Source organism: Phoenix dactylifera, chromosome 7, assembly GCF_009389715.1.
Source record: "Phoenix dactylifera cultivar Barhee BC4 chromosome 7, palm_55x_up_171113_PBpolish2nd_filt_p, whole genome shotgun sequence".
Lineage (NCBI taxonomy): Eukaryota > Viridiplantae > Streptophyta > Magnoliopsida > Arecales > Arecaceae > Phoenix > Phoenix dactylifera.
Genome location: NC_052398.1, coordinates 8,004,517 through 8,017,559, shown reverse-complemented (window position 1 = coordinate 8,017,559; position 13,043 = coordinate 8,004,517). Strand labels below are relative to the sequence as shown.

Sequence of the window (13,043 nt, the reverse complement as noted above, 5' to 3'; positions counted from 1 at the left end):
CATCTTCGTATACCTAATTTCAATAGATTGCATTATATAACAGTTATATAACAACTTTAAAACTAAAATTTTCTTTATGCAAGCTTGCTTGATGGCGACCTCAGGTTGGAAATACATGCAAAAAGTTTAGGTTTGAGAATTCTCAAATTCGTCGAGCCACCGTGAAAGATTTAGTCGAATCCATCCTTTTTGACTGCCCAACCAACCTATGTTGCCCTTTATTTTGCTGATTTCACTGAAACAAAAATTTTCCTTACTTTCATTCACCACTGATATCTCCAACAACATTGTTGAAAACCTCCCCAACCTCCAAATCTCTTGTCCGCTGCAAATCCACCAATCAATCCCTAATCTACCTCCCAATCACCTCTAAAACACTCAAACCACCAAGATCAAAGCTGAAATCAAGTTCGAGAAATTATTTTAAATTCTTCATACAAGCGCTAGAATTTTCTCTAATCATTTTTAGGCGAAAAAACCTTGAAATTATCTCCATTTATCCATTGCCTTCTCATCTCACTCATTTTCTTCTTTGGGAGCTAAAGAGGTGAGATTTTTTCAAGTAAAGAATGAGGAGGGGGGAGGGAGTCATCTAGTTGTTAGTGCGAGGTCCTAGATGGTGGAGTGAGTTGGAGTTTGACATGAGGGTTGCCAACGATAGCCAGCTAATGAATCTTGGTCTATAGCCGGCAATCTCACAATCGAGGGGATAGGAGAGCAAATCCTTGTTCGCGAAATTTATAGTGTAGCCAAAATCACAAGCCATAGAAGAATAGTAGTAAATTTCCCTAAATAAAAGAAAAATGGAGAAGAAAAAAAAAGGGATAGATGGACAAAGAAGGAGAAGCATTATGTTCTTTTTTATTTTATCTTTTTAAAGCAGTGTTAATTGATCTTCTCACTTTCTTGTTTCTATTTTTATGGTCGATGCTATTTCAGCATGAAGGAAGAGGTCGTTGGTGGATGCAGAGCTTGAAAGGCGAGCCTTGCCCTTGCCAAAAAGATTTTTTCCAAGATCTAGGAGATAAATGGTCACCCGCAACTTCAATAACACCCTCAAAGCATCGATGTTATACATGGATGGAAGTTCCTTCAAACCAAGAGGTGAGGGCCTCAAAGTTTAGTAGTAAGTTCAGTAGCAATACTAGAGCTTATCTTGAATTAGAAATTCGAAATAACAATAAGGTAATTTTGTCATTTTAGATGACATCTAACAACGTTGATGGTAGGCAAGACTCAAGACTGCATTGGATCATTTAGTGAACTTAAATAATATGATTTAAAAATTTTAAAGAGAAAAATAAGGAATTGAAAGGTAATTTTCTCTAAAATTTTGCATCAAGAAACTAGATAGGCTTTAATTATGCACGAGAGAGGATGGTGCATTAAAGAATTGAGTTGTAACCATCATCATTCATGCAAGGGGAAAGATTTTATGGACGAGAAAAAGATCGTACCAATATTGAAGTGTCTAGGTAGTTAAGCTCTCATATATAAGTAGAATCAGTTATAAAAGATATTTACTGCTGAAATATTTTCTTGTAGAGGAGGGAGAGGGCAATTAAGGAGGTTGAAGCCCGTAGTTTGGTTATTTTGTTTTTTAATTGTATCATTGAAGAAAAAAAAACTCAAGCATTATTTTCTTGTATGTCAATTTGTTAATCATTTGTGATGTTTAGAGGGAACTATGATAGACATGTGCATTGCATAATAATTTCTTTCAATTGAATTCATTATTGTATGAAGCTTGATAGTATATGGCTAGATAATTTATCCTCACGTATAAAGTATCCAATCTTATATGAAGCCTGATAGTAACGTATAATTGGATCATTCTTACTACAGTTCAAGTTCTGCATTCGCTAGTCGTAATCTGCATTGTTGTTGCCGTAATTTCATGGGCTCACACCGCTTTCGCCGTCCCACGTATTCCAACCAATCGGAATCTGCCACGCACCGCAGTGCTCCAATCTCTAGGCTCCGACAAGCCGTCGACCACGCCGAGCCACTAGCGAGAAAGACGGCTGCTCCTGACTTCGATCTCTCAAGGCACGAGAGCGACGGCCGCGGCGAGGGCGACGAAGAGGAGGAGAAAAAGAGGCGGCAGCGGCGATGCATTCTTTCGGCTACCGCGCGAACGCCCTTGTGACGTTCGCTGTCACGATCTTGGCGGCGATGTGCTCTCTCGCCTCCCTCTCCGATAACTTCAACGTCCCCACCCCCACCGCCGACGTCAAGGTATCGTCATCTCCCACCCCGTACCCGGACTGAGGAGAGGTAACGCTTAAAAAAACCATGGAATTCCTGAAACCCTAGAAACTTGGCTTTCTTTTTATCTCAAATGATGATTCGTCTTGACGCAGATATGGATTTGAAGGGATGCTTTGAGAGAAAGGAAAATTTATCGTAGCCTTTTCTTATAATTTTAAGAAAGATTAAACCCATGTCGATGGGAGAAAATATCATCTTCACTTTTTTGAGATATAGCTTTTGCAATGGTAGGATGTTTAAGGCTATCTGATTTAATATGATGTATGTTTAGAAACTTTGATTTTGGCATCGATGAGCTCTTTAAAGGTTAGCCTTTTTATTTTTCTTTAAAAAAAACCTAAAAGTTTGAAGGTAAATTTGTCTTTTCCTTTGGTGGCTAATTTTGAAGTTCACAATACAAATTGGTTTTGGTTAAGAAGCATTTTTACTTTAAGCACTGCTGTATCCTCGTGTTCAATGCTTTTTTTTAATTTATATTTTTTTAATCTACCTTCTTTATTCCTAGAGGTGTTTTGTCTTTTTTACTTTATTTACCATGTATACCTATTTTGCAGGTCTTGAACATAAACTGGTTCCAAAAGCAACCAAACGGAAATGACGAGGTGATTCTCCATTCTTGTAGCACTATCTTATTGCATTTCTGATGCAATAATAGGTTTGCATAATAATTTAATGTTATTTCCCTTCTTTATCTGCCGTCCTTAAAGATATACAGATGAAATTGTCGTAGTGCATTACAGCCATCAATTTTGAGGTCCTTTGGTTCTCTACTTGTTTGCAATTATGTGCTAATGGATCATTCTTGACAACTTTTGCAAATACGATCTTGTTTTATTATCAGTGCCTCCAATTCCCTAGGGTAGACCAAAGTTTCCAACACAGCAAGATCTTCGGTTTTGTCAGTGTTGAGCAGTCACCAATTAGATATATGTAGAATCTCAGCCCTTACTAAACCAATTGATATAATCTGTTATATCCTGAGATATTGGCAGATACAATATCAGCATTTAGAATATTTTTCAAGGATTTATACTTACTTCTTACTACCTTAAGCAAGTTTACTAATTGATAAATCTCAAAATTAATTCACAAAAATCCTTGTTAATATTGATTTTACTGTATTATTTGAGATTTTGATATATTGGTTCCTATATGGAAGATTGACGAACTCTCATGACAAACTGGTGAAAGCCAGTCGGCTGAATTCCTCCCTCCTTCAGTGCGAGAAAAAGCGTTTAGGTTTGACCGATGACTGATAGCGATATCAGCTGAAATCACAGAAATCTCGATTTTTTCCAAAATTTTCCCACCTTCCATCCTAGTTGAGATAAACTGAGATCATAGTTCATGTTGGTATTGGTTAAGGCAGATCACCGATCTCACCTTTTAAAAACCTTAGGGTGGACGTTGGGTATAGTGTCTGTGTTTCCTCCAGGGGGGCAGGGGATTCAACAATCCCCCATCTATCAAAGTGCGCAACCCTATCCACTACATTCTGGTGCTTAAATTTTTACTACTCGAGGTAACTAAGTTAGATCCTAATTATCATAATGATGAAAATCCACAATCAAAACTTAAGGCCTTTTTTTAAAAAGAAAAACTGGGCAGTGATTACAATTTACAAATCCACCAATATTGTGGTGAAGTTATGTTCGTCTGAAATGTGAGTGCAAAAATGAAATTCCCTATTTGGTCATATGAAGTTATATGCTATGTGGATATTTTAGAATGATAGTGTTGCCATATTAGAGGCAATCAAAGGATGAATTGCTGTTATGCACATCATCAGATGCTAGTTGTTAACTGCTAGATAATTGAACTTAGCCATCAGTGATCTGGCTGTAGAGCTTTGTTGTCAGTGTTAGCATCTGTTTACCAACATTGCTAATGCTTATTGTTGACATGTTTAAGTCGCATGCCTTGTAGGTGACATTGGTAGCATAGTCAAGCTAGTGGTCTATGTATCACTTATGATGTTAGGGTCATCAAAAAGGGTGGTAGAGAAAAGGAGAAGGGGATAGATCTGTTAGGTCAAGGTATGAAAAGTGGATTCTAAAGGATACCCTACGCCACTTGTTTGAGTTTCAAAACAGAGCCTAAGTCTCTATGGTGGTTGATTGAAGGAAAGCAACAATCAACACAAGTTTGATAATGGCATACATGTTGATCTCCTATTAGTTGCAATATTCTTTGACTAAAGCCTTCGGCTATATTCTAGCTCATGCTGGAGATGGCTATGATGGAGTGAATGATTTGAAATTGTATTAGAATGGAAGGATTCACATTTAAGAGGACAGAGGGCTCTCATGAATATGTTTCAAGAAAGTTTAAGTTGCCATATTTTTTTACTTTGTAGGATAGGCGCTTTCATTCCCGACTCTTCATACATTGTGTCCTAGGGGATGAGGCAGTCATGGAAGTGCTTTAGTTCTTGTCGTTGGTCTTTTAATTCCAGATGAAGTCTCTAGTTCAGGTCTCTAGCAATCCATATGTTGGAGTGAATAAAGTTGGAGGGTATTCAAATCGTGGCCTTGTTTCAGTTGCTCCAATGAGGGAACAACACATGCCTTTTTGAAGAACATGTGGAGGAGGCTTACAGATGGAAGGCTAGGGAAGATTGACCTGATGTGGAAGCTGAGTCGGTCCATTAACTTATTTTTTTATACATATTTGTCTTCAATTGTTGAACTGAAGAAGGCCATGTTTTGAAACCAACGATGGATTGGTTCTGCTTTTGGTGCCCTGTGCAGGAAATTCATAAGGGATGAGTTGATCTATTTTAAGAGGCGATTGAGAGCCACTTTAAGTGCTTTGATTTGAATTTCGGTTATATGTGGGAGGACATATTTTCTCAAATAAATCGGTAGTTGTTAGGCAGATCTTGCAAGATGGCTTTCCAGATCATGTTGAATTAAAGGCTATATAGGTTCCAAATTAGATATCACATGATTTAAATTATGAGAAACAGGAGCAGGTTTGGGGAAGTAGAACTCTGAAAAAAGAACAGAATAGCAAGTGCCTCGGAAGAGAGTGCAAGAACGATTTTCCTAAGAGATTTTAAAGCTAATGCGGACCGTGGATAAAAGTTTGTTGAGACTAAAACTTTAATCCGCTGCACATCATAATGGGAGGTGATACTCATACATAAGATTGCCTAATGGAAGTTGCCGCAAGCTTATAGACTCGGATCCGAGGATTGTCAGATCTTATGCATGACGATTACCTTGCTATCAGTGTTGGTCTCTTTTTGCACTTATTGAAACATAAGTATTGTTCGATAATTGTCTCCAAATTACTAATATTCATGTATCTGTCTACGTTTTCTATCTTTTTCATCTGCATATTGTATGCAAAGTGATGGCAGGGATGTGAGTGGATGTTAGGGAGAGGGGAATTAATTAGAAGAGCAAAAGAATATCTAGCAAGAAAAGAAGAGAAAAAGAATATTTAGCAAGAAAACATTGATGACAAGGCTCTTTTGAGGGTCAGGGGCTTAGATGCTTTGGTTTAGACATCTAGGTAGCCTTGGTGAGGGAAGAAGGGAACTAAAAGCGCAGCGAAGGAAGATTTACAAAGCAATGAAGGATAACTTCATATTTTAGTTTCGAGAATAGTTGTCATGTTTCCACAGTAAATTTCAAATTTTTTTATCATACATATGTCGTGCTTGCAGAGAATGAAATATTAGCTATATGCAAACTGCGAGGTCTTCTTAGATTGGTTTATGAGCACTAGTGAGGCATCAAAGGATGTTAAAGCAATCATTTTAAGAAGTGCTTTGCTTGACTGATATGTATGTGCGTGTGTGTGTAAGTGTGCGTGCAAACATACACATACATTTACATATATATGTATTTATGCACACTCATAAGCCCTTAATATTGGTATTAGGTTGCAATCCTTCTTTACAGATACATCAGAAAAAGGAAGGAGATTCCTTAAACAGCTGCAAGGAAGGTAAAAAATTGAAAATTTGATCTAACCTTCGAGGAGAAACAGTACAACAATGGAAAAAGAATTGCACCATGTATAAATGAATTGGGACAAGGGATTAAAGAGATTAATAGTATGAGGGGCATCATGATATTCATAAGAAGATGCATTTTAGAACACTTGAGTTCAGGGAAAGATAGAAAAGGTGAAAAATCCAGTAGGTTTTACATTTTAAAAGCATATGTTGAGGATGGTTGGACCTGATTTGGAGATCTTTTTGTGGATACAAAATTTAAGGTGTATCTAGTGAAAGGAGATAAGGGATGTGGTGGTTTTGGTTTCCTTATGAGATAGGAGTAGACATTGACAAGGATTAGAGGAGTGTTATTTAGTAAAGAGAGTTCAAATGAAAAGTGGATTGATATTTCAGTGGCTGTTAGCTATTGTGCTTGGTCCTAATGATTTGTAGAGCTGGATCAAATCTTTAGGAAGAGTTGGTTAGGTTAAATCATTGTGGAATTAGTTTGGTGTTTGGGAGGTTTGGGGATTTGATGTCATTTGATCTGCTTTTAGCTGGGAAAAGTTTTGGACTGTAAAATTGAACTTAGTTTTGCTTGTTCTGTCTTTGCTTTCTTAGAAGCAGTCTTGTAAACCTCCTTGTAAACAAGTGCTCTTGGTCTAGCTTTGAAGGTTGCTATGTTGACCAACTTTGTCAAAGGAGTTTAATGATCATTGAGTTGGGAAGAGAGTTAGACAATCATGTAAATGGGGCTTTTGGACCTATCCTTTCACAATATCCGTACTATGTTAGACTTGAATGGAGAGGATTCTGGCTTGTGGTGTTTATGACTTGGATGCTACGGTTTTTGCATCTTAAAATGAAGGGAAAAACTGAGGATTTCTGGGATAAAAATTAGGTCAGGGATGAAGATCCAAGAAAGCAGTGCTTAAGGTTTAGAGGAAGACTCTACGAAGAGGTGGATCTAGTGCTTAATAAATTACATTATTTTTAGAAGGAAGAAATTGCAAGCCTAATAGTGATTAAAGAAACAAAAGTCTTGAAGTGTGTGTAAAAAGCAGTTCAAGAGTGTGGAATTGGCTTGGTAAGAAATTAAGGTCTATCTATCTAATGGGGAAAGGGAGGCTCAGCCTTGGTGCAACAGTAAAGTTGTTCCATTGTGACCTAAGTATTATGAGTTCGAAATATGGAAATTGCCACTCTTCATACAAGGGTAAGGCTGTATACATCTGACCCTCCCCAGACCCTGGCAGAAGTCTCGTGCATTGGGCCGCCCGTTTTTCAATCTAATGGGGAAAGATATATTTTGTTTTATCACATAACAGCAAATGGGAGAACTATCTTCAAGGATGAGGCTGAAGTAGATAGAAGAAGAACTCAGAAGAAAAAGGAAAATCTGGCAGAACTTTGTGGAATTTAAATATTTAGGCCATGTCTGGTTCAGGGTTAGTGAAACAGCTAGGTTAAATGGGTTAGCCATAATTTTTTTGGGAAAGAATGTACGGGGTCAACTAGGTTAGAGCTATTTCACCATCCTGGCAGAGCAACTTTAGCCCATTTAGTCTGGATTAAGTGGGTTATGTAAAGCAAAAGGTGGTTGTTGTCCCCCTTTTACCTCTCCCTTAAAGTGCTGTAAACTGGGAGCAAAAGTGATTGTTTGGCGCGATAAGCCGGTTAAGAAAGGTTATTCTGCATCAACCCCAAATCAAATACAGAACCCAAGAGAGTAGGACAGAAGGTAGATAGTGCTGTGTTGGATACTGGGTGAAAAAAAGAACTCAGCTAAAATGAGAGGAATGATGTTAAAATTGGAAGAAGAATAGGATCAGATGGATTTTCTTAATGTTCTAATAAAAAATTTGACCCGTTCTTGAAGAGGACGCTATGGATTTTCATTGCTGTGATTAAATTTAGAAGGCTCATTGCTATTTTTATTACTAACATTTCAAAGAACAAGGGATTTCAGAAAAACAGATTCAGGCACATTAGTTTACTGAATAGTATTAATAGGTAGTGAAAAATTATATGTTTACAGGATAAGTGAATAAAATTTTGTTTCGCAAGATCTGTTTTATTGAAGGAATATGCATTATAGATAACATTCAAATAAAGTAGGTGTACCACAGCCTGCCGCCAAAAAGCACAGAGCTGGCTTTGCTTGCAGGGTCGCCTAGAGAAAACTTATCATTATGTTCTTATCTGCTATGCGTCAATGAGGTCGGGTTATTAAAACTACTATTGCCTATATGCTTATCAATAGTTTTTGACTGCCTTAGCCAATTTGCTGGATTTCAGTGACAGTCTAGTCAATTTATGCTGTGATGGGGTACTTCTGTGACATGGCCATTGAGGCTAAGTATCAAATAGTGGACCATAATGTTGCAACAGATCCACCCGTTATGTAAATAATTCTGTAGAAATATCCTTAAGGCCATGAGGAGGAATTTGGCCCTTTGATGCCATGAGTTTGAGGAGCAAGTGTTGAATGGTTGCGAACAAGCTTGATTTACTAAACTGGATCAATTATCTAATTTGTATGATTGTAATCGGCCAGTCCCTCAGATCTGGCGGAGGAATACAAGACATGACTGGACTGTTTTATCCAACTTAGAACGCTATATGCAATCATATCAATGATAATAAAGCAGTCCTAAGTTTTCAAAATCAGACAAAAATGTTTTCTAGCACATGTTTGCATGCTGTAGCATTTATTGGCAGACATCTGTATGTTCCCATCCTCATGAGTTCTTGTCTGCACTGATGATTTTGGAATCATCTTCCTTTTGACATTCTAATGAAGTGTCTTTACTCTAGCTGGACCTAATTGTGCACCATCGACGACCTTACACTTTCATGTATATTATAATAATATGAATGTTGCACTATTAAGTTGCAATTGGGGTAAATTTTTCATCCAATATAAACAGGATAGGGCTTGCTGGTTAAAGCTTAGGGTACATACCTATAGTGCTGGTATTGTTAAATACAATTTTGTAGCACTCCTGAAATACAGTTGATAAAATGGTGGAAAGACCATTACTTTTTTATTCTTAATTCTTATTACTTCTTTTTCTCTCTTACCCAGGTCAGCTTGACATTGAACATCTCAGTCGATCTTTCATCTATGTTCACTTGGAACACTAAACAGGTATTTATTGTATAAAATATTTGTAAGTGTGGTGTGATTATACATTGATTTATTCATAAAGTGGATTCAAGTGGTAGTTATTTGTTGTTATCTACTCATCGACTGTTATATTATTTAATATCATCATTGATAGACATCAAATTTTCTCTCTTGTAGTGGCTTATGATATCTATGCTATGCATTCAGGAGTTCAACGCTGATTCAAGCATTATTTTTTGTCTGATATTTTTCTAGTCATGCTATGATGCAGGTATTTGTTTTTGTAGCGGCCGAGTATGAGACCCCGCAAAATGCCTTGAATCAGGTAAGTTTATTATGTATTACTTTATTACTATCAGTAATGCAGAATGATCACTTATTATGAATTTTGTAGAATATGTCTTTTGCTTTTTAATGTATACATCGTAGATCTATGCATATACATCTGCACTCAAATTTAATCATGTGCTTTTCATCACATGGTAGCGTCATACAATATGATTTCTTTTCTCACTAATGGTGCACTGAGTAGATTATGGAGATTATTAAATGGATAAGTGAGTTCTCATGTTGCATGGCATCAACTCTAAATATACAGAGAGAGGACATTATGGTCACATTTTGGTGAATATATTGCATGACATATGACAAAGACACAAAAGCAATATGTAAAGGCTCTATATCAAACTTAATAAAATCTCACTTCCTTTGGGGGTAAAGCATGGTATTTGTATATTGAGAAATTTTGGAGTAACAATGAGAAGTGTCATGTAATGTTGGACTTCATGAATAAGTTTGTAAACTAAATTCCAGAGGGAAGTCAATGTTAGGAGAGTGCATAAATAATATTCTCAATGCTACAAAATGCCCATAGGCCACTCATTAACTTACATACTGCTTAATCGCACCATGTTGATGAGATGATCTTATGACTTGTAGGCATTAGAAAGGAACCTTCCCAGCTAGGAGGGACAGAATGTTTGGTATTGGTGCTTGAAACTCATCAACTTTTTGGCAAATGCAAGAAGCCTCATGATGAACTGAGAGCTCCAAATGGCTATGTTTATTGGAAAATAATGATAACCAATTTGGATAATATTGATTTGGGTATTCTAAGATTCTGAAACAGGTTGGATATGTGTTTTGTTTGAGCTGCATAAGAATCTTAAACTTGTTGATGGTAGGGAACCTGAGATGACTTATCATCTGAACAAGCTTGAAGTTTACATCTGGACATCAGTCAAGCAATGTGCCCAGAGTTTTGATTATTTAATTCATTATTGGCTCTCCTGGCTTGGTTAGTACCAATAGGTGCCAGAACTTTCTAAAAAGAGACTGCTTGATTTGCCACAGGCGGCTTGAAAGAGCCTGTGGTTTATGTCTTTGTTACTGCGAATGCTTTGATGCCAATATATATGTCAAGTATGTACTTATTTGTTATTTCTGATATCCATGCTCTATTAGTTGTCAGCACATAGCTTAGCAGACTACACTTGCTAGAAACTATTTTTCATGCTTTTGTGTTAATGTGACAGGTTTCACTTTGGGATGGAATAATACCATCAAAAGAGCATGCTAAGTTTTGGATTCACACCACAAACAAGTACCGTTTTATTGACCAAGTAAGCCACTTGAGCCTTCCGTGTGGTTACTGATTACTGTAGTTATCACCTTTTTTTCTTGCATCACTGAAGGTTCCTTTTTCCAGTTTCATTGGACATCATCCACAACTAACACATGCATACTTCTGTGTAAATACATGCTTAATTGTGTAATTAAGCATGTTTATCCTGTGATTTATGTCTACTAATTCACAGAAATTCTATAACTCAAAAGCAGAACCAACGCGGGAAAGATTTTATCTTCTGATGAAATCATGTTCTTTTCATGAATCTAAAGTAATCTTAATTACGAAATCAGAGTCCTTCAGATGTTTATGGGATAAGACCATGTCCTCAGGCATCTATCACTTTTTTTTTGGTGGTGTCTATCATTATCTCCGGTCATATGACCATTTGCTATTTTTCCCCTTTACTCATAATCTTTTGCCTTTTTTGGGCGGTAGAATAATCTTTTACTTAGGTCTCTGGTATTTACCCCTCTCTTTTTCTCTGTGTTTTGTGTGTTTGTGTGTCTTTCCAGCTCTTGTCAATAAAATTTTGCGATTGGTTTGTGTAACAATCTAGGACTCTACCCAAAAAGGCTATTCAGGAGGTATTATTTGGGTTTCTTGCTCCTGTATAAGTATTCATAATCTATCCAGCAAATAACCGATGTAGGAAGAAATACACGCCTGCCGCACGGGTCTCTCACATATTTCCCTCGTTTAAGCCCTAACATCTTCGTCAGACTAAGGGTCCAAATTCGTTTAAATCTAATTACAAGCACCACGATCAGCCCGTGGTCAACGTCAATGACCCGTGCTGTAGTGTTCCCTAGTCTACATGAGTCATAGGCTGGGTTCGCTTTGATACCATTTGTAACAATCCAAAATCTCATCCAAAAAGACTAGCCATAATGTATTATTTGAGTTTCTTGATTCTATATAAGTATGCAAGATCTATCCAACAAATAACCGATATAGGACTAAATACACGCTCTCACGAATCCTCACAGTTAGTGCAGGCTTGTAAAGAGACCAAAGAGTATGTGATCTATGTACCGATCTGTCAATATCTTTCTCAAATGTACACATTTTAGCTTTATACAATGATTTGTGCAGGGAAGCAATCTCAGGGGCAAGGACTTCAATTTGACGCTGCACTGGCATGTCATGCCCAAGACCGGAAAGATGTTTGCTGACAAAATAGTTAAGAGTGGATATCACCTCCCTGAGGAGTACAGGTAGAAGGATGTGTTGCTTCCTGCCCCTTTTTTCCGCTAACTTCAAGGGAAAGGCAGATTGGTATGTGACTATGATCGAAATTACCAGAAGTTTCAGGGAGGATAGAGATTGGAATTTAATGAACTTTCGTAATTTAGATCTGGTTTCAGTCTCTTGTATCATCCTTTTACAGCCATACATGAATTGAGGCTGGCAACAATATTTTTGAGTAAAACTAACCATGCTAGGAGTACACAAAAGTGGAATTCCTACCCAACGAGCCTATTACTAGTTTGAATTGAAAATGAAGGGAACATTTCTCTGGCTGCAGGTGGCTCATCCTAGATTGACGAAGAAAAAAAAAAGGAAGGGGGAAAAGCTTTTTCCCCACATATGCAATGAATTTCATGCCATAGCATTTGTCATAGGTATAGCATGCACCAACATGCATTGTATTGTAGCAGAAGGGATTATAGAGTCTACTATTTGAAATTTTGAATATATTCAACTCAATAAACCAATCCCACTTATGCAATTGGGCATCCAGGTATTGCAACCATCCACTTTCCCTCTGTAATCTATGGAATGCTCTTTGGCTACTTAGCCGTATGTGAACCAGCCAATTCCTTCAGTTGCCTTCTCGAAGACTGCACGTAATCCTCGCCTTCTTGTATATTGAACGAGACGAAGTAGAGTGGATTATTTTATAATACAAAAAAAAAAGTAACGTACACCATCACATTGTCTAATTGCGGGCCTTTAGATTGAGCATTTGTTCTCCACAAACAATCTTATTAGTTAAAGTGCAGCAGCTGTTAGGAGGCAAATGTTTCAATTTGTTCTCCACAAACAATCTTATTAGTTAAAGT

General features: G+C 37.2%; 1 protein-coding gene across 1 annotated transcript; it reads left to right on the top strand.

The window, feature by feature from the left end:
* Positions 1 to 1,987: 1,987 nt before the first annotated feature.
* On the top strand, positions 1,988 to 12,709 carry LOC103706493 (signal peptidase complex subunit 3B-like). Its single transcript, XM_008790607.4, has 6 exons — positions 1,988 to 2,238; positions 2,826 to 2,873; positions 9,309 to 9,371; positions 9,622 to 9,675; positions 10,886 to 10,972; positions 12,073 to 12,709. The coding sequence occupies exons 1-6, from the start codon at positions 2,113 to 2,115 to the stop codon at positions 12,196 to 12,198; spliced, it is 504 nt and encodes a 167-aa protein (XP_008788829.2). The 5' UTR covers positions 1,988 to 2,112; the 3' UTR covers positions 12,199 to 12,709.
* The last annotated feature ends 334 nt before the right edge of the window (positions 12,710 to 13,043 follow it).

Coding starts and splice junctions, on each gene's coding strand:
- LOC103706493 (XM_008790607.4), top strand. CDS start 2,113: ATGCATTCTTTCGGCTACCGCGCGAACGCCCTTGTGACGTTCGCTGTC. Junction 9,372..9,621: donor TCACTTGGAACACTAAACAG/GTATTTATTGTA, acceptor GCTATGATGCAG/GTATTTGTTTTTGTAGCGGC. Junction 10,973..12,072: donor AGTACCGTTTTATTGACCAA/GTAAGCCACTTG, acceptor TGATTTGTGCAG/GGAAGCAATCTCAGGGGCAA.